Here is a 21070-nt window from a genome sequence, read left to right on the forward strand (position 1 = left end):
GGTCTCCTTCACTTAGTTTAGGGTCTATTTTTTTGTCTGATTTTGTGCTATTGACTTATATTTGTTCAGCTTCAAAGAAAAATGTTCTTATATATGTAATTCTACCCATATTCATACTTTATATATTTATATTTCACATAATATATTTAGTTCATAATAGGGCAGCCATACAGTATTTGTCCTTTTGTGTCTGGCTTACTCTACTCAAAATAATGTCCTCCAGGTTCATCCATGTTGTTGTATGTTTCATGACTTCATTTCTTCTTACCACTGCATAATATTCCATTGTGTGTATACTCCACGATGTGTTTATCCATTCATCAGTTGATGGAAATCTGGGTTGTTTCCAACTTTTGGCTATTTTGAATAACACTGCTATTAACATCAGTGTACAGATGTCTATTTGTGTCACTGCTGTTAGTTCTAGGTATATACCTAGCAATGGTATTCTGGGTCCCATGGCAAGTTTATATTCAGCTTCCTTAGGAACTGCAAGTCCTCCGCAGTGGCTTTACCATTCTACATTCCCACCAACAGTGAATAAGCACTCCTATCACTCCACATCCTCTCCAAAACATTCATACTTTTCCAACTTTTTATAGCTGCCAGTCTAATAGGTGTGAAATGGTATCTCACTGTAGTTTTGATTTGCATTTCCCTAGTCACTAGTGATGTTGAACATTTTTCCATATATTTGTTCGCCATTTGTATTTATTCTTTGGACAGTTGTCTTCTGCCCATTTTTTAATCAGATATTTTGTCTTTTTATTGTTGAATTGTATGATCCTTATATATCATGGATATTAAACCCTTATCCAATATGTGATTGCCAAATATTTTCTCTCATTGAGTCAGCTGCCTTTTCACCCTTTTAACAAAGTCCTTCGAGGTGCAAAAGTATTGAATTTTGAGGAGGTCCCATTTATCTTTTTTTTTCTTTTGTTGCCTGTGCTTTGGTCATAAGGTTTAAGAAACTACCACCTATCACAAAATCTTGAAGATATTCTCCTACATTTTCTTCTAGGAGTTTTATGGTTCCTGTTTTTATATTTTAATCCTTGATCCAATTTGAGTGAATTTTTGTATAAGGTGTGAGATAGGGGACTTCTTTCTTTCTTTTGGATATGGCTATCCAGTTTGCCCAGCACCATTTATTGAATAGACTGTTCTGGCCCCGCCGAGTGGGCTTAATAGCCTTGTCAAAAATCACTTGACTGTAGATGTGAGGGTCAGTTTCTGAGTTCTCAATTAGTTCCAGTGGTCAATCTGTCTGTCATTATGCCAGTACCATGTTGTTTTTACCACTGTAGCTAAGTAATAGGCTTTAAAGTAAAAAAGTGAGAGTCCTCTAACTTTTCTTATTTTTTAAAATATTTTTTGCTATTCAGGGCAATAATTTATTTTTTGTACACCTACTATATCCCAAGCACTGTTGTAGACACAGGGGATAAGCAGTGAACAAGACAGTTAAGATCTCAGTCTTCGAATTGTCATCTTAAAGTCAAACAGCAGGGACACATTACCCTGGCATGCTGCCAGGGGCTGCTATGTAGCCCCAACTGAGGGCAGTTAGTGACTGCTCTCATTTCTAAGAGAAGCCCTGCAGATCCCAGCAAGTGGTGCAGCTCAAATTGTCTTGATAAGGTAGAGTGCTGCTCACTGGTCATCTCTGGACTGAGCCAATCAGTGGGTGATCTGAGAGTGTACCAGTCCTGTGGCTGGACTCTAGCTAGACTGGTGCTAGGGACCTCACTAGGATGTCTACAGACCTGCCCCTAACTAGCCTGTGCAAAGCTGCTCTGAAACACACCTGTTGGGTTCTCAGGACTTTATGACATGGGCAGTATCTGGATGTTCTTTTCTTTGGTTGAACAGTTAGGCTGTGCCTTCTGCTGCAACTGAGAAGAGAACAGAGGGCATCTCCTGCTCATTTTCCGGGCCCTTGCCAATTTTCCTATGCTACGAGTATTCTCTGTGACTCCTCAGGGCACACCACATGTGTGGAAACCTTGGCAGCTGTTCATCTAAATTCACCTTCCTTTCCTTTCACTATCTCCTCTTACTGCCATGGTTTTTACGCTAGAAAGGTGGCATATGCAACCACAGTCTTTATGTTCCTGCTCCTCGGTAATATAAATTATGACACCATTGGGCAGGGCCTGTTTCTATGTCTTTATATTTTTTGGTTGTGTTTTTGGTTGTGTTTAGATCCTACAGGGCAAATACATAAGTGCTCTATCATAATGAGGGGATATGAGGAAACACAGCTTAACTTCTAAAGTCATGTGGGCATGAGTCAAATCTTTGACCATCCTTGGTCCGTTATTCCATTGTGGCTTCTAGGTTTAGATAGTTGCATTTTATCCAAAGGACTAAGGATTTGTGTGAAGGCAGATGATAGCTACAACCACTTCGGGATGTGGGAACTGTGTAGACTTAGGTCTTTGTGTCTTAATGGCTAAAAGACACCCCCCCACACCTCCACCAATCCATATGAAATAAAACTTTCCTCCCCATTGACTTACTTGATTGGTCATCTTACTAATGCTTTTTAAGAGCTCTTTAAAGGCAGCACAGGACTGGGCATTTCTGCGGCTGAGTTCTCATTCTCCTGAGAGCTAATGATTTGCACTGGCAAATTTATCCTTCCTGACCTTGATCTATTTTTAGAGTGTTAGTGTCTTACTGTTTGAGACAGACATTTGCAAAGATCCATTCTGTGTTGCTCTGATTACTGCCAGTTCATTTTTCATGGCATTACTTTCCTATATCCTGATTGGTCTTGATTTCCAGATGATACGAAGAAGTCCCTTTCTTTCATCATTTTATCATTTTCTTTGCCTTACACTTTTAGCAAGTCTAACCAGAGACAAGATAATCACTGGCAAAATTTGGAGGGGTTTAACATTTGATTTTGGGTAGAGGTGGGCAAATGATCATTTGCATGAAATTAATTTTTAGAAGACTTTTTACTAATGAAAGTTTTACTTAACTTCCCAGCTTAAAAATCCTCCAGTGGGGGTTTTAAAGCCTGTCACGTAAAGGCCACATTCACTAGCCTGGGACGCACAGTCACGCCTTGTTCAATGCCCTTACCTCCTATTCCTGCTCTCCTGCTTGCCCCATCCAGCCTAGCTATGTGAAACCACTTACCATGGATCAAATGAATTTTGTTTTTCCATACTACCTTTGTGCCTTTTCCATCTGACAAAGTCACCCCTTCTTTTAAAAGCCATTTCTAGTCCCATCTCTGGACACCCTTCTCTAATCCTCTGAGGCACTTAGGGGTTCTTTCTCTTTGTTCCCACAGCCTCTCTTAGCATCTCTAGTACATACCACATTGGACTGTAAATGTTCATTTACCAGCAGGCCCTCAATTAATACTAGCCTCATGAATGAATGATTCTAGATACTGTTTTAATTTCCTAGGCTGCTCAAGCAAATACCATGCAAAGGATGGCTTAAACAATGGGAATTTAATGGTTCATGATTTTGAGGCCAGGGAAAAGTCCAAATCAAGGCATCGTTAAGGTGATGCTTTCTCTCCAAAAACTGTGGTGTTCTGGGGCTAGCTGCTGATGATCCTTGGTCCTTAGTTTCTCACATGGCAAGGTACATGGTGGTGTCTTCTGGCCTCTTCCTTCTCTTTTGGGTTCCACTGATGTTCAACTTCTGGCTGCTCCCTCTGAGGCTTGCTTTCTATGTGAATTTCATTCTGCTTATAAAGAATCCAGTAATAGGATTAAGACCCATCCTAGTAACCTCATCAAAAGATCCTACTTACAAAGGGTTCCCCACTACAGGAATGGATTGAGTTTAAGAACATGATTTTCTGGAGTACATACAGCTCCAAACCACCACAGATATCAATGCTTGTTCCTTCTTGGCAGATCCCCTAGACCCGTCATTACCAGTAGAGTTTGTGAGACATGGAGACATCATTCGACTAGAACACAAAGAGTAAGTAATCTTGCTGTTTGGGATAAATGAGTGGAATGGGCACCAAAAGTAGGGAGTTCTTTTAAGCTGAAGATAAACAGAAGTAAAATGTGGATGAAGATCTAGTAAATAGAAAAAGGCTACTGTACTAGAATGGGAGAACCATCTTATGAAAGTTGATGAAGGGAGCAAACCAGCCTTTGCCTGCCTATTTTGCCTTTGGTTGGGGAGCTTTGAATTTTGAAGGTACCTTTCAATTTTCCCTTTCCATGAGGAAAAAGGAGGAAATTGAGTTGCCCAAATCTTCTTAAGTGGGTGCCTTTTAGAGAGATCTCGTAATCTTTTTCTGAGAAAATGGCAAACTTGTTACATTTAACAGTGTTCTCACTGAATATGACTAAAAATCCTGGAATAATATAAAAGCATCTTAAAAACAAGAAAGAGCAGATAACATAGTAAGGACTTACTTGGCCAAGATATAAGTGAAAGGGGGAATACAGAGAAATAAGAAATAAATATTTTTGTCTCAATTCCACAATCTTGAGTTTTGAGCCAACTTTAGTTTTGAAACTGTTTCTTGAGAGAAGGATTTCAAAGTGAAAGTTCTAGGCACACCCTAAGTGGTAAATTTATTAAGTGATCTTTCCTCATCATAGAAAGGATATCCCAGAGATGGTGCTTTAAACAGCTGGAACCTCAAAGGCTACATCCTTAGCATAAGATGAATTGGAAGTAAATCTGTCCTGTCTACCACTGTAAAGTTTATCAAAAGTTCATTCACTTCTTCCAACAGCATAGCTTCTTATACCAACTGCAAATATTGCAGTAAGTCAATTAGTTCAAATCTGCCTTTAACTACCCAGAGTTCAGCCAGGTCCCACCACATAAGGGCACTTCTCTACAAGATTTTCCTTCAGACACCAGTCACAAGTTTGGGGACACAGGCTGCCCACACTTTTGACCAACTGGCTACAAATTTGGAGGTTGCCTCTCCCCACCTCAGGTTTGATAATTCTTTAGAATAACTCACAGAACTCACTGAAAATGCTATACTTATGATGATGGTTTCATTATAATAAAAAGATACAAATAAGAAGAAGCCAAAAGAATAAATATATAGGGTGAGGTCTGAGATGGTCTTCAATGCAAGCTTCTGTGTCTTCTTCATGTGGAGTCAGAATGCATCACTTTTCCTCCATAGAATGTATTTGCTCATTTCTGGAAGCTCATTGCAGCTTCAGATGTCCTGAGTTTCTTTATGAGGTTTCATTAAGTAGGCATAATTAATGGAATCAGTGTCCAAGTGGTTGAACTCAATCTGCAAACCCCCTCTCTTCCCATTAGTCAGGGAGATGGGTTGATATGATGTGGCTCAAAGCCCCTAATCATATGGTTGGTCTTTCTTCTGTGGCCAGGCCCCACCCTAAGGCTGCAGGTTTGGTTAGCCCCTCCCTTCAACTATCAGGTATGCTTCTGGGCCTACCACAAAGAACAAAAGACACTCACCACAGGAAATTCCAAAGATTCAGAGGTTGCTTCCCCGGGAACTAGGGACAAAGACCCACCAGGTTTGTTTGTTTGTTTTTATTATATCACAACCACCTATTCCCTGGGAAAGTTTACTTTAGTTGGGTACTGAGCAGAGCAGGAGAGAGGAGGGAACCTAACCCTAGTTCCTAAGAAGATGTTACTACCTGTTGATCCTTATGTGGACTTGCAGCTCAAATTCATATCGCCTCAGTGGTCTCAAGATTCTCAAGCCATGATCCTAGACTTGTAATGTCTCCTAGGTACCTGGCTAAAAGCAAATGCAAATCCTCTTTTGGAGATGACATTGTCATCCATTACCAAATATTTTTTTTTCAGCAACAATGAAAAGTATATAGTCAAAAATAACTAACCACACAAGAAAATAGGGCATCATGCCCAAGAACCAGCATAAACAACAGACAGCAGAAGCAGCCTCACAAAGATTTCTTATACTGGAATTACCAGACGCAGAAAGATAGAAAAGCAATTAGCAGTGGTTTTCTCTAGGCAGTTCGATTATGGATACTTTAAAATTTTGTTTTATTATTAAATACATTTTATTACTATTCTTTATTATTAAATTCATCTGCAAATTTCTAAAATTTATACAATGAACATTTATTGCTTATATAATAAAGATAAAAATGAGTTATTATTTTTTAAAAAATAAAAGCTAAATTAAACCTCCTTTCCCCCTCACAGATCCCCACTCTGAAAAACTGGTGATGAAAGTAGTAAGTGAGAGTGGGGAGGTTTAAGTTACAAGGTTTAATTTTCTTCTCCCCACACTTGCCTTACCCGTTAAGTAATCCAAATGTGTGAAAGCCACCACCCTGCCCCCAACCAAACCACCATTCTGCCATCTGAAGTTAGCCCTTTCTTGGAATGTAATCCGGTACTCCTGTGATTTCTCTTTCCTGGTTTGGGCTTTCCTCCAGTTCTCTGGATATTGCTTGTGAGTAACTAGGGAAGAAGTTCCTGATATGCTGGACTTAATAATTCAAATTCTAATTTTTCTCATCCAGAGAGCTGATTCTGAATAACTTTGGTAAAAGAAGAAACTGCACATCTCATTCTTTCCTCAGGATAATACAAGAGAATCACTTCTTTCTTTTAACTTCCAGGACTTCTCGGAACTTGCACAGTCACTATCATGAGGCCCCATTGACCCGAAAGCACTATCAGGTCACTGGTTATGGCATAGTAAGTGAACAACTAGGATGTAAAAATCTGTGGGTTCTGCCTCAGGGTCATGTGGTGGGACACATCCTCCTCAGAATTCTGGAATGTTCCTAAGGAATAAAGTCTGCACAGAGACTCTTAACATTTGGGAGCTTTTTGGCTAGGCTTGCTATGAGAAGAGCAGCCTATGAAATCTATTTGTTCCCATCCACTCTTCCCATAATAATCATACCATTTATATATTCTAACACTTAATATCAAATATGAATATTATTTTTATCCCTTTTAAAGTCATTGGTCATAAAAGCCAAGGGCCCACAATATGACCCCAAATGAATCTGTAAGTTTATCCTTTGCCAGATCTCAGATTCTCATTGAGTTTATTTTTAAGCATCATTTCCCTAATCTACAGAAGTATGCTAACCACTTCACTTTTGGATTTTGTACTACTTTGGGGAGATATAGTTATTTAGATATTTAGGGAGTATGAAGACAAAGACCACTAGTGGGAACAGGATTTATGATTATCAGGTACATTCTCTTCCACAAGCTTTGGTGTTTCAATAAAGATTCTGGATTCCTTAAGGTGGATTTTCTAACCCTTTTTCTATTTGCTCATGCCACATTGTGCTAGAACCAAAACTCTGAACTTGCTTATCTTTTTCTTGTGGGGCATCCCCTGAGGAGAATTAGATACAACTCTCTTAATAGCCAAAGTTCAAAATCTAGGTCAGACCTTTCTGGCTTAGACAGGTGAATATCCAGATGGCCAAGTAATGAATGTAAGTGGCCAAATTTATGTGTCTTGGCTTAGGATGGTATCTTAAGTTGGATGGTTTAAATAAGGCAAAAATATGTATTTAGAACTTAATCTCTAGTCCTATGAAATGAAGACCTGGACTTCTGGTTCCAGGAGTTATACTCTTTTTCTTGATTGTAATGATGAGTGCAGGAGAAGTGTCAGTCACTTGGGATATTATATGCCCCTCCTCTTCCCATTCTACCTTATTCATTGAAGTTGATGGAAGTTTCTTTGTTTTTTGACCTTTATAACACGGTGGCATCTAAAGAATACCTGTGTTGTGACCATCTCCCTTTTCTGACACCTTTTCTCTGAAGTAATCTCACTTGTTTTGTATGTTTTTCTTGGTTTATGTGGCAGAATGGGACAGGGGACTCAAATGATTTTTGGCGGATCGAAGTTGTAAACAGAAAATTTGGAAACCGGATCAAAGTGCTGAGAAGTCGAATTCGCCTCATCCATCTGGTCACAGGTTGTGTCCTGGGCTCCTCAGGAAAGTCCCTGCCTAAGTGGTGAGTCTCTAGGGTTGTGGTATCCCAATCAAGGCTCATGCATTTCCTTTCTACACTATGAAGAGTGTACCAGAAGCGTCTTTTTCCCGGTGATCAATGTTTACCACCTGTTTGTTTTTTCTTAGTGGTAGGTGGAGGGAGAAAGACATCAGGTAGGTAATGGAGTACAGAGCTCCTGGGTAGCTTTGGTGTTTTGTGTGTTCTGATAGTTGAGCATTTGTGTAACTGGCTTATGGAAATACCTCTGGACTGTCTCTTTTAAAAATGGGAATACAGTATACTAGACTACGCTTAAGATAGTCATGGACTATAAAAGTGTGAGGTTGAATAAACAATGATCACTGGGTTGAAAAGAAAGGGATTCTACAGATTCAAGGGCAGTAGCCAATGCTACTCTCTTAGTAGATTTCAGGCCTTCTGAGAGACATTTGTGACTGCCTTTCACAGGGGCTGGGAGCAGTTAGAAGTTACTTGTACTCCATTCCTAAAGGAAACACTCAACTCCATCTGGAACGTGGAAGACCATTTCAATCCCAAATGTGAGTGAGGTCACTTCCTGGGCTGGCTCTGATGGGAAGCATTTAATAAGTAACTCTTAGAAAAAGAAACTTTCATGGTCTTTGCTGCCATGTCCTCTTACCTTTGCCCTTTTCTTCTGAATTGTCTGCACCTAAATAAGCTGGCTCCTTTTCTTCCCATTCACTTCCTCCTTAGATTCTTCTCCCTTAAGTGACCAGTGACCTTGCTCGGGACAAGAGCTGGTTGCCTCTTCTCATTTTCCTGGGCTCTTACTGCATTTGATACTTTTCCTCTTGCTGACTATAATGCAGGTTCATCTGTTCCATTTCCCTCTGGGCTCTTCTGTCCCCTGTACCGTGGGCACCCTACAGAGCAAGCTGGCACTTTCCCTTTATGTCACTGTGTGAAGTTACTCCTCTTCCCACATCCAGTCAACACTTTTACAGAAAGTGACATCCATAGCCCTGCTCTGATCTACTCATCTCTGCTCCCAGGCTCCAATTTGGCATTACTACCTCTGTTATCTTTTTTTTTTTTTTTTAAGATTTATTTATTTATCTCCCCTTCCCTGCTCTGTTGTCTGTTCTCAGTGTCCATTCACTGTGTGTTCTTCTGTGTCCGCTTGTATTCTTGTCAGTGGCACTGGGAATCTGTGTCTCTTTTTGTTGCGTCATCTTGCTGCGTCAGCTCTCCGTGTGTGTGGTGCCACTACAGTCTACACTTTTTTTGCGCTGGGCGGCTCTCCTTACAGGGCACACTCCTTGTGCATGGGTTCCCCTATGCGGGGACATCCCTGTGTGGCACGGCACTCCATGTGCGCATTAGCACCGCGCATGGGCCAGCTTATCACACAGGTCAGGAGGCCCTGGGTTCGAACCTTGGACCTCCCATGTAGTAGGTGGACGCTCTATCCATTGAGCCAAATCCACTTCCCTCAGTGTTATCTTAAACTCAATAAGTCTTTGGAGTCATCATTTGTCCTCCCATCAAGTTTATGCTTGATTTGTCCTCTCCATGCTTCCTACTTCATTCTTCTTACCACCTGATCTAGCCAAGTCAACTAAGTAATTAACTTATTAAACAACTCTTTCTTGAGTGTTCCAGGAACCATATGGGGTCCTAGGAATGTATTGGTCAATGAGATAGACTTGGTCCCTGCCCTCACAGGAGATAGTATATTTGAGCTAGTACACAATGAAGGGTGAAAGGGCGAGGGTTGGGGGAGCATGGGTGTGGGAGAGGGTGTTTTCTCTTCCCTTTGTATTTTTCAGAATGCCAGATGAGTGCTTAGTATGAGCTGAATAATGATTAAGGATTGGGCCAAGCTTTCATCAGTTTCCTCATCACTCTCACACACTTGCTAGTCATTTGACAGGAAGGCTACATTTGGTCTCTGAGGAAATATGGAACCTTGGGCAGATGAGGCAAGAATGTCTGACAAAGATTCCCCTCTCATTTTTTTTTCCTAGTGCCAAACATCAGCCTGGATGTGCTGAAGCCCAGTTTTCCTGAGATCTTGCTGGAGTCCCACATGGTCATGATCCGGGTACTGTGGCCCTTCCCCTTCTCTAAGAGCTCTTGGGCACTCACAAATTTGGATCACAAATCAGGCACCATGATATAGATCTACTGCTCCCTTGTGGAGGACTTTGAGCATGTCTTCATTTACTGGTTTACTTGATCTTCAAAGGCCTTTCCATTATCCCAAAAGGGTGATGATGATGATGATACCAATGAACACTTATACACCTTCTATGTGACAGGCACAACCCTAAGCACTGTATGTATATGAACTCATTTAATACTTCTACAATCCTATAAAGATTGTCATCATCCCCAGGCTATAAATGAGAGAACTGAAGCACGAAGATTAAGGAACTTGGCCATGGTCACAAAGCTAATTGTAAGAGGTAGATCCAGGCTTCAAAGCCAAGGTGGCAGGCTTTCAGAATCAGTGCTAGTTACCACTGCGCTCTTCTGCTCTAAGTGATTTTCAAATTTGTTCAGATGACGGAGCCCATGAAAATCTTGGTTGAAGATCACAAAACACTGGTAGTTCATTCCAGCATATGAAATTAGTATCAATTTTATTAATAGCTGATCTGAATGTGTTGTTTATATGTAGCATAAAATTCTAACCATGATCCCACTCATGTTCTCAGACTGAAACAAACTGTTTAGAGGGCATGGTTGATTCTTTAAAGTTCTTCTTAGATTCATTGTTTGCACTTTCTCTACCATTTTGTATCCTATTTCTCAGTAGCTGATAAGAAGGCGTAGCATTACAGATCTAAGAACAATTGAGAGAGGAAAGAGTTTAAATGGAGAAAATTCTACCCACAGGAAGTTTAATTTCTGTGAATTAGGAAAACCTGCTACAATGTGATATTAGCAGGAACTCCCTTTCTCTGGCTTCTAGAAAGCTGGTGTTCTGTAAGAACAATGTTTAGGCCAGATGCACGATGGTCCCTCTACCCATGGAGTTGCAGGGAGATGTAGCTGTTAATAGTTTTTTCCAGTGGGCATTATCAGGTGGACTTTCCTGGAAGTGATTATGTAAGTAATGCTCAGTAAATACAGTTGGCTTAGCTCACCAGATTCAATCAAAATTTCAAATTTTGTCAGTTCTGCACTTTGGGAGGTGATGAGTTGACATTAAGCAATCTCTGGGTCACTTCTTCTCTGACTCTCTGTTTGTAGCTGTCACTGTGGCCTGATGACATGGCTCATTAGAATATGTGCCTGTCAGTCAGAATACATTCTGGCTCTGGGTAGAATTTTAAGGCTAAGTCTAAAGAGTTTCATTTCTTTATTCTTTCATTATGTAGGAGATAGAGTCAGAGAAGAAAAGGGACATAAGGGGCTTATGTAGAGTCTGAAAAGGGTGAAAGGTCAAAATAGTGAATCCAGACTCCAGAAACTACAAGGGGAAGGCTCTCCTGCCAGCTGAGTGGTGGGCCTGAAGCCTGGGCAGAGAAGGCTGGCTTGCCTGGTGAGATTACTTAGAATGAGCTCATTCCAGATTTTAAGCTTAGAGAACAACTTACAAAAGTGCATAAGCCTGTAATACAGATAGTTTCCTTCTTCTACCTCTTAGTTTAGTAAAGGAGCTGGGCTTCTCATAATTTCATGTGAATAGGGTACCCTCAGCTTGCTGTAGCTCTGGCTGGAGTCCCTGAGTTGGGGACTGAACTGTACTGGTTTGAAAGAATTAATTTCTCCTAGCAGCTGCCCTCCTTCCTTCTGAGATCCTTTAGGTGCCGTAGTGGTTCAGGAGCGCTGGCTCTGACACCTCATGGTACTTTGGACCGTAGAGAAGCCACCATGAGGAGGCCTGCCAACTAGACTTGACCCTTAAGGAGTTGGATTAGTAAGTCTCTGAGTGGTGGTTCACTGAAGCAGACCTTCTGGATCTTTCTTGGCAATTTTGCCTCTCAAGAGACTTTTGGCAATGTCTGGAGACATTTTTCATTGTCACAACTGGATGGGTGGGACAGCACGGCCCCCATGACAGAGACTCATCCAGCTCAAAATGTCAATAGTGCCAAGGTTAAGAAACCCTGACCTAACTTAGTACCTTCCTCTTTGTCTGGAGAAATGCCTTCTCAGTGTGTCCTGATAATTAGACTGAAATCAATTCTGGTGGCAGGTGTCCTGGGTCTGGACCCTATTCATTCCCATTTTGGTAAAGATCTGATTTTGCTATGCAGACATGTTGGATATTCTTGGATATTAGAGGACTGTGTCTGGGTCCTTCAGGCTAAAGTGTGTGTTCTCAACATTCACCTAGTGGTGCATCCACCTAATGGGTGAATATGTCTTCTTGGAGGGCAAAAAATTGGAACCTTTTTTTTCTTTCATGGTATTGGAACCGGGACCTCATAGGTGGGAAGCCAGTGCTGAGCCACATCGGCTCCCCTGAGTTCGTTTTTTCATTTGTTTGCTTGTTTGTTTATTTTTAAAGATTGATTTTATTTATGCCCCTCACCTTGTTGTTTGCAGTTGTTCTGTCTGCTCTCTGTGTCCATTTGCTATGTGTTCTCTGTCTGTTTGTCTTCTCTTTAGGAGGCACTGGGAACTAAACCCGGGACCTCCCATGTGGAAGAGAGGCACTCAATCACCTGAGCCACCTCAGTTCCCTGTTTGTTGTGTCTCTTGTTGTCTTTCCTCTTTGTGTCTTCTTTGTTGCATCATCTTGTTGCTTGAGCTCACTTTCTTCAGGAGGCACTGGGGACTGAACCCGGGACCTCCCATGTGGGAAGCAGATGCTCAACCGTTTGAGCCACATCTGCTCCCCTTAAACGTTTTTAATATATAAAGCATAGGTGTACATACAGCACACAGATATATTGTATATATTTGGTATTAAAATTTCATAGGGGGAGAAGCAGTTGTGGCTCAATCAGATGAGCTCCCGTCTACCATATGGGAGGCCCTCGGTTTGTGTCCTGGGGCCTCCTTGTGAAGGCAGACTCACCAGCAGGCCCTGCAGAGTGCCACCTGACCCACAGATGCCCCGGAGAGCCAACTTAGCAAGGTGACACAACAAAAAGAAGGGAGACAAGTGAGAACACAGAAGGGCCCACAGTGAATGGACACAGAGAGCAGATAGCAAGCAAGCCACAAGGGGGCGGGGGAGGGGAAATAAAATAAATACAGACACAGAAGAACATACAGCGAGTGGACACAGAGCAGACAGTACACAAAAAAAGCACAAGTGGGGATATAAAAAAAAATTTCATAGGGGGATTTTAGGAAAAATATTTTTAAATGTTCTTTGTGGGGGACAAGGTTGAGAAATACTGGGTGTTTTCCAAATGAAGGCACTCACAGAGTTTCTAGTTTCCTGTTTGGAATTAGCCTCCCCCAAAAATTGAATAAATAAGCTCCGGTTTTATATCCCCATGCCGTTCCCCACCTTGGTCTTGACACCTTATCTTTGACCTTGAAGATGGACATGTATTTTTTTACCCATGGGAAAGTTCCTCATTCCTCCTGTCTTTCCTTTCTCTCAATCATAGAGGGTCCAACTGGACTATCTCTGATGGGAGATGGAGGCTCTTTTGTTTGGGAGAAGTAAGGCAGTTGTTGCAGACAGGTGGGCAGTAGCTGAGAATGAGTATCTGATTCTTCCCTACAAGGGAGGGAAGGGAAAGGGTTTTTCTTGACACTTGGCCATATATCAGAGATACCTGTTCCTCTCATTTCTACCAGCTCTGTAGATCTCCGTCCTGACTACCTGCTCTTTGCCATCTTCTTGCAGGGGAACAATGGCCTCAAACCCAAGGACAGTGACTTCACCTCCAAACCTTGGCACTGGCCTATCAACTATCAGGTAAGGCCTGAGGCCAGGAAGTGAATCCAAGAAGGAGACCATTGAGATTGGGGGTGTGGTGTGCTGGGGTCGACAGGGTGGCCTGGAATGGGTGGCCAGAGATGGGACTGACCCAGTCTTCCCAGAGAGCTCCTGTAGAGTTTGTACTTCTGAGCCCCTGCCCCAGCCTCCCTGTCTGTAAAAGGTATCTGGCCTTCCTCCCCCTGACCAATTGGCATGTGTGGGGGTGGGCTGGGCCTTGGCTCAGCAGGCTGTCCTCTGCTCACAGGGCCTGCGCTTCTCGGGGATCAATGATACTGACTTCCGAGTCTACCTGCTTGGCAACCCGGTGAGTGCCCTGCACATTCACAGTTTTGGCCCTCGAGCATTTGCCTGTGGAGAGCTGCTGCTTTCCTCTCATCCTCCTGCTCTCATTTCCATGCAGGTTGTTTGGTGGTTGAATCTGTTGAGCATTGTCCTCTACCTGCTCTTAGGGGGCATCATTACCTTTGCTCTGCAGAGAGGCGTGCACCTGCCAGCGGAGGTTGAAGGTCAGGTCCCTGGGCTTTCCCTCCCCTGACCTAGCAGTACCTGCGGGGGTGAGGAGGGGAGGGCCTGCATCCTGCTGGAGCACACTTTGCCTTTCACCACCCTCCTCTTTCCCTTCTTCTTTGCTTTTTAAAGTCAACAGTCACTAAATGCCCAAGTGCTGTGTTAAACACTTTACATCCTCCCAACAACCCTATAGGGTAGGGTATATTACTCCCAAGGCCCAAAAAGATTAAGAAACTGTCCCAGGATTATACATCTAGTTGCTATACTTCTAGTAAGTGGTAATGCTGAGATTCAAACCCAAGCAGCCTGACTTTAGAGCCTTCACTATTAACCACATCCCCCTTATTCCATGGCCCTGTCCTCTGGTGGGGTAAAGAGGAGCCGCTGGGCAGTCTGTGGCCTCCTATTTTAGTGCTGCTTCTGGTAGCTTTAGCTGCCAGGCTGTGGACCCTAGCATCTGAGGCATTCACACAGGTTCCTTTTGACTCCACGGTTCTGTCTAAACAGCCACAGTCCCAGACAACCCCTCACTCCCACCTCCATCCTCATCTTTGTCCTCACCTCCATGCTCATCTCTCCCCCACCTCTACCCCTGTCTGCCACAGCAAGCCTGTGTGGCAGCAAAGTGGAGTTGGAGGTAGGGAGGGAAGCTCTCAGCAAGGTGTATAGGATAAGGGTGCCAAGACCTCCACAGGCCAGATACTGGCCAGGGCTCTTGAGACCCAATAGCTCACTCTTCTTCCAGTTGCCCTAGGGTTATTCAGGTTGGACCAGATGAGGGAAGGCAGGCCCAGGGAGGCAATGTGACTCATTCAAGGTCACCTCAAAAGGAAGGGGCAAAGCTGGAGCAGAACCCAGGACCTCTGCCCTCTCCCTATCTTCTGACCGGGTCTCTGCTGCTTGGGGCCCAGGGCTGTCCCAGGTCCTGCTGCGAGGAGGTGGCCAGGTCCTGCTTGGTTGGATGCTCCATTACTTCCCGTTCTTCTTGATGGGCCGGATCCTCTACTTCCACCACTACTTCCCGGCCATGCTCTTTTCGTGCATGTTGACAGGTCAGTGCTGCCCACCTGGATTTGGATGCTAAGGTGGGGGTGGGGAGGAGGGAGAGGCCACCATGGAGTAGCAGTGCTGACAGCTGAGAACAAATCTCTCCGCTTCCCTGACTTGGGGGAGCTTCTTTCTACTGCATCCCCATAAGTCATTCTCTGACAGCTGGTCTTGGGTTTCTCTTTTCTCTGCTAGGTATTCTGTGGGATACCCTCCTGCGGCTGTGCGCCTGGTGCCTGGCCTCCTCTTCCCTGGCCAGGGGCATCCATGCGGTGGGAATCCTGAGCCTGCTCCTGGGCACCGCCTACAGGTGAGTATAGCATACACACACCCCATGCAGACTCAGTGGTATGTCAGCCCTGGATGCATTTTAGAATCACCGGGGGTGCTTTTAAAACAGACCACTCCCTGAGCCCTATCCCCAGAGATTCTGATTAAGGTGAGCTCAGGTAGGGCCCAGTCATCCACAGTTTTAAAAGGTCCCCAGGTGACCGTAATGTGCAGCCAGACATGAGACCCACAGGGCTAATTCTGCATTCTTTCCTTCTGCCAGTGGTTCCCAGCTCTCATGCCACCCCAGCACACCTGAAAGCACCCCTCTTTAGTCACTGTGGTTCCCTACAGGAACAGCTCTTAGTGGGGTGAGGAGTAGGCTTGGTTAGAGTGGGAGTGGGGTCTGCAGTGCACCTGAGAGGCACTGTAAGGAGGGTGTTGTTTGGAAAGCCACTCTTCTTCTCCCCACTCCCTGAGTGTCTCACAGATCCTGCTGCTGAGAATCACTGAGCACCAGTTGGCACAAACTCCTGTGCCTTTAGGAGTCAGGCAGGCAAAGCATGGACAGGGCATGGTGGGTCCTATGGCCTGAGAGTGCACAGTGTGTATACAAGGGTTAAATTCACATTTTAACAAACACTCTGGGCCAAATACCCATGATCAGACCCCTGGACAGGTCCTCTTACCTGGTCCTTCTTGGGTAAGAGTCCTTTCCTTTGTCATCATTAAGTTAGGATCTACTAAGCTGTCTGGCTACGATGTGCCCATATGGCAAATGTGGACAGATGTGGTAAAAGGGAATGGGGTTTTGTAGGTTGTGAAGGTCTGATAAGCTCAGTGGGAGGAGCTGAATTTTAAAGCTCTGTCAGGCTCCTGGCCTCAGCTGAGGCACTGGGATGCCAACAGCCTCCTTCTGTATTCTCTTCATAGCTTCTACCTCTTCCACCCGCTGGCTTATGGGATGGTTGGTCCCTCAGCCCAGAGCCCCCAAAGTCCCATGGCAGGACTAAGGTGGCTGGAATCATGGGACTTTTGAGGCCACTGCAAGGATTCCAGTCTGGGTCCAGGAACTGCCTGGGGTCAGCCAGCTGTGGAGCCAGTCCCTGGGTCCTCCTGGCTGTGGAGAAAGCTGCCCGAGGAGCCTGAGGAACTCTGCTGCCTGCCAGGACCAACCTTTGGGAGCGAACCCAGAATGGATTTAGCCTAACACTAGAGACCACCACTCTGTCTGCAGAGCTTTCACAACCAAGTGGAGCTCAGCAACAGAGGACAACATCTCTCAGGCCCGTTTCCCCAAGTGTGCAATATGAGGGAGACTGAGGGTGAAAGTAGGTGGGTGGGAATGTGTGGAAGTGTGTGCAAGTGAGTGCATGTGTCCATACACCTGTGGGATATAGACCATGTGACGATGGACAGCTGCATGTCATAAACCCTAAGAAATAGTCCAGGGCTACGGTAAGATTTTCTTGGCATTTTTTTTTCACATTGCATTTGGTTTGGTAAGTAAGACCCATCAAAAATTCTCTGACTTCGATGGTGGTCCAAGGGCTGAGAGTACTGACCTCTCCTTGGGATATCACCAAGGGCAAAGCAGATGGGACCACCAAAGCTGTGCTGCCCTGATTCCTGCAAACAAATACAGCTGAGCAGGAGAGCAAGGCAGTCCTGAGCTGGAGAGCCAGGTCTCCCCGCTGCTTTCCTGAGTGCCTGCTGCTGGGAAGTCCCTTGTGGCAGCTGGTGGCCGTCTTCCTGCCTGCGACTGCACAGAGGACGGCTCCAGGGAGCGAGGCAGCCGAGAACTCACCGTTGGCCTTCTTGGGAATGTCAGGCACCATCAGATTGGCAGGGGAAGTGGCATCCTGTCTGTGATCCTGGGCCCTGTCTGCCAGCTGCTCCCTGCCCACCTCTTGCCCTCTGCATCCAGCCTGGCTGTGAGGGCCGGCACGGGTGCATTCTCCCGAATGCTGGGGTGTGTTTGGGAGACCCTATCTTTTTTGGGGGGCAGGGCCCTTTCTTAGCAACTGAAGTAGATGAGCAGCAGAGCAGGGAATCTGTGTGGCGCTGGGCTGGGACCCCGGTGGGACACTGGGCTGTGGGTTGTTAGGCCTGTCGTGGATCGTGTTCCCGTCACTTCCTGGGCTTTTCCTTTTTCTGTCTCTGGTCCTCCCCTGCTGACCATCCCCCTCTCCCTCACTTCCACTGGTATTTTCCCCTCTGTGTGACACCATTGCACCAATCCCTTTTCCCCCAAAAGACCCAGAACACCTAAAAATTCATCACCGCATCTTCTTTCTACCACTTTGAAACCTAAGCAAGAAGCTCAGAGCTAGTCCCTCAACTTCCTCCTCAAATGAAAGAGATTAAGAAAATCCTTGGATCAGAGCCAGACCAAGCCAAGGCTAGCCTGTTAGCCTGCCTCCCTCCAGTTTCAGGGCAAAATATTTTGTCTCAGAGGATTGTGATGCTTCAGGGTTTAAAGATGAATCTCTGCCACACTCCATCTTCCTTCCCCTGTAGCTCCCACTAACTGTGACAGGGTCAGAGCTCTTTAGAGCAGCTTCAGGAGGTGGTTGCCACGGAGACTGGAAATTGGTCCCAGGGACTGGCTGTGCTACCTACGGGTGGTGGGGAGGAAGCTTCTGGCCACGCTTGAATGTTCAGACCAACCGTCATTAATGTTAATAGAGGAAATGCAGCAATGTCAAAAGCAAGGCAGGTTGGTTAATTAGATCTGGGGCCTGATGACCTCCCTCTTCCAAGGCCTACAGCCCTTTTGACTTCCCCCAGCAGGAAGACCTGCCTGTGTGCTGAGTCTGGGCAGCTTGCTTAATTGCATTTGTGGGAGGGAAGGAGAGCAGGGATAGAAAACCCCTGCTCACCCCTTTCAGCCTTCCCTTCCCCTCCCCCTCCTCCCCACAGAGTTGGTTGCTTCTGAGATGGATGGGGGCAGCCATGTGGGTGGGCTTTCCTAGAGGTGAAATGCAGGAATCTGTGCTTGGCTCTCAGCAAAAATGGGGGCCCACAGTGAGGTGGCTGATATTCCCTTGTGCCTTTCTTATTTCCCTATAGGAACTCGTTGGAAGAGGGGAGCTCTGAGAGGAACCAGGGAGGGGGTAGTCACTCTTGAGTGAGGGTGAGGCAAGGAGAAAGCTCAGCCATTCCCTCCTAATGTGCCACACTGGGTACAGTGGATTCCTCTGTCTCTTCTACTTTCCAAGGATGGGAGAAGGAGAATTCTCTGCCCACTCCCTCCTCTTCCTCCATACCCAGGCTGGCAGACACTTCTCTGGGGACAGGCCTACGTGGGTTGATGTAGCTTTGGGTGCTCAGGTTCTGTTGCTCGGAAGATGCTGGGAAGAGAGGACTATCCGGGTGCTTCTCTGAATATGGGCTACGGTTCCCAGGAGTCAGAAAAATGTGACACATCCCTCAGACTTGCTGATGGAGGAAGAAGACATTTGTCCATCAGTCAACCCAGTCACCAGCCAGTTTCTTCAGCCACATTAAAAAAAAAAAGTTTCCAGAGATAATCAGAGGCCTTTTAGTTTTGTAATAAATAGCTCTTGTTTTGAATGTCTGTTGTTCTTATTGTACTTAATTGAATCTGACTTGCCTCTGGCTCCCAGGAAGGCCTTCCTGAGAAGAAAAGAATGTTTTGAGTGCAAGAACCATTCCATTGTGTGTCCTGTCTGAGGCCAGGCTAATTCCAGCAGAGCCCTGGGCTGGGCAGGTAGCCTGATCACCCCACAGGTCACTTGGGCCCTCCCATGTACACAGTTACCCAAGTAACATTGGTCACTATTTTATTGATTTAAGCATATTCCAAAATAATAAGGAATTGGATAGTCCAAAATGAGAAGGCAGCCAGATCCCCCCCTTTTTTTTCTAACTTCTCTAAACAATATAAAAAGGAATGAGAAGATAAGTGGCCCAGCATTGCAGCAGCTTGCCATTCTGCTAACAGAGGCCCCCACCTTGGGAAGAGTCCTAGGAGCTAAGGGTTGACTTGAGTGTTGGGCAGGAGGTGGGAGTGGAGGAAGTTTCCTCCTTTATGAGACCTTTCATCCTCCTAAAGGCCCAGTGAAGTCAATAATGTTTTGGTCCCCATTTTATCCAGTAGACATTACATTATTTGCCTAAAGTCACACAATTAGTAAATAGTAGAGCCAGGACTCAATGCCAAGCTGAGTATTTCCTGCTTCTCCAGCTTAGTCCTGGGGCTGGAGGCACTTTCCCAGAAGAATCTGGCAGCTCTGGGGAGAAGATTTGAACTCTCAGCCCAGAGGTATCCCAGATTCAACATCTTCCTTTATAACATTCTCCTTAATGTACCAGCAGCTCAGCTAAGACCCAGTTTTTTTTAGGACCCAGTTTTTCTGGTCTGCCAGGTACACCCACACCAGTGGTGTGCTGGTGGTATGTGTAACACATTTTCTGGGAAGAAAAAAAGCCCTGATTTTAGTGCTCGCCAATTTCCATGGTGTAAATATTCCCACCATTGCTTACTTCAAACTACCAACTCGATGCCACTGAAGGAGGTGTTGGAAAGAGATGTGCACAACTGACTTTTGCAAGCCATCTAAGAGCAGCTCCAGCACACCCCTGGACCAAAACCAGTGGCCTGGGCTTGGCCTGAACTATGGACACAGCTCTTGAGTACAGTCCATTAAAGTGAGGGAAGCAGTGGCACGTGGAGGCCTACAGCATGGGCAGGAGAGTCAGACCTGAGGTTAATCCTGGCCCCACCTGGTGTGATCTTGGGCTACTTACTTAATCTCCTCTGTTTCCTCCTCTGTAAAATGGGGATATAATAAATAGTATCCACTTCATAGAGCTGTGAGGATGAAAAGAATGTAAAGAGCCTTGCCTAGTATCTGGTACATGGATGCTCAGTAATATTATCCCTGATAAATTCAGTCTCAATGGCAGCACTGACTCTGGGGCAGTACTTGAACTCTCTCTTCTATATGCTAGGCAGGGAGGGGAGCTCCTGTGACTGACCTCTGCCCCTCAAATGTGGATTCAGACCTTCTGCTCTCAAAAACTATTTGTTGGAGTGCAGTCCCCAGGCTGCTTAGCCCAGTCACACTCTCAGGCTTTTCTCCAAGGGGAGCAGATATTAAGGTGTGCCTGGCCGCCTTCTCCTGCCTCTTCCTGGCCCTGGAAAGGCAAAGAGCAAGGACAGGGACTTGAGTGCTGATCCTTTGTAAGGTAGGGCCATTAGCTCCCATTATTTGGTTGGACCCCCATCCAAAGGAGAAAGGAGGCAAGAAGGGTCCCCAGGGAGGACTGTTGCCAGGAAGAACAAGCTGGGTGATGTGGGAGGTGGAGACTAGCTGGGTACCCAGCACGAAGCATCGGACAACTGGTCACTGAGAGGGAGAGGGCACTGGAGAC

General features: G+C 45.2%; 1 protein-coding gene across 2 annotated transcripts in view; it reads left to right on the forward strand.

The window, feature by feature from the left end:
* POMT2 (protein O-mannosyltransferase 2) overlaps positions 1–19246 on the forward strand; it is a 51159-nt gene extending 31913 nt beyond the window's left edge. For both annotated transcript variants that reach the window (XM_058292974.2, XM_058292973.1), the window contains 11 exons: positions 3891–3960; positions 6594–6672; positions 7814–7965; positions 8413–8504; positions 9954–10030; positions 13748–13819; positions 14088–14147; positions 14244–14349; positions 15265–15405; positions 15596–15710; positions 16604–19246. In XM_058292974.2, coding sequence (XP_058148957.1) covers positions 3891–3960; positions 6594–6672; positions 7814–7965; positions 8413–8504; positions 9954–10030; positions 13748–13819; positions 14088–14147; positions 14244–14349; positions 15265–15405; positions 15596–15710; positions 16604–16709 — 1070 coding nt within the window. In that variant the 3' untranslated portion in view covers positions 16710–19246. The remainder of the gene's footprint in view (positions 1–3890; positions 3961–6593; positions 6673–7813; positions 7966–8412; positions 8505–9953; positions 10031–13747; positions 13820–14087; positions 14148–14243; positions 14350–15264; positions 15406–15595; positions 15711–16603) is intronic.
* Positions 19247–21070: the final 1824 nt, after the last annotated feature.

This window comes from Dasypus novemcinctus, chromosome 3, assembly GCF_030445035.2.
Source record: "Dasypus novemcinctus isolate mDasNov1 chromosome 3, mDasNov1.1.hap2, whole genome shotgun sequence".
Taxonomy (NCBI): Eukaryota; Metazoa; Chordata; class Mammalia; order Cingulata; family Dasypodidae; genus Dasypus; species Dasypus novemcinctus.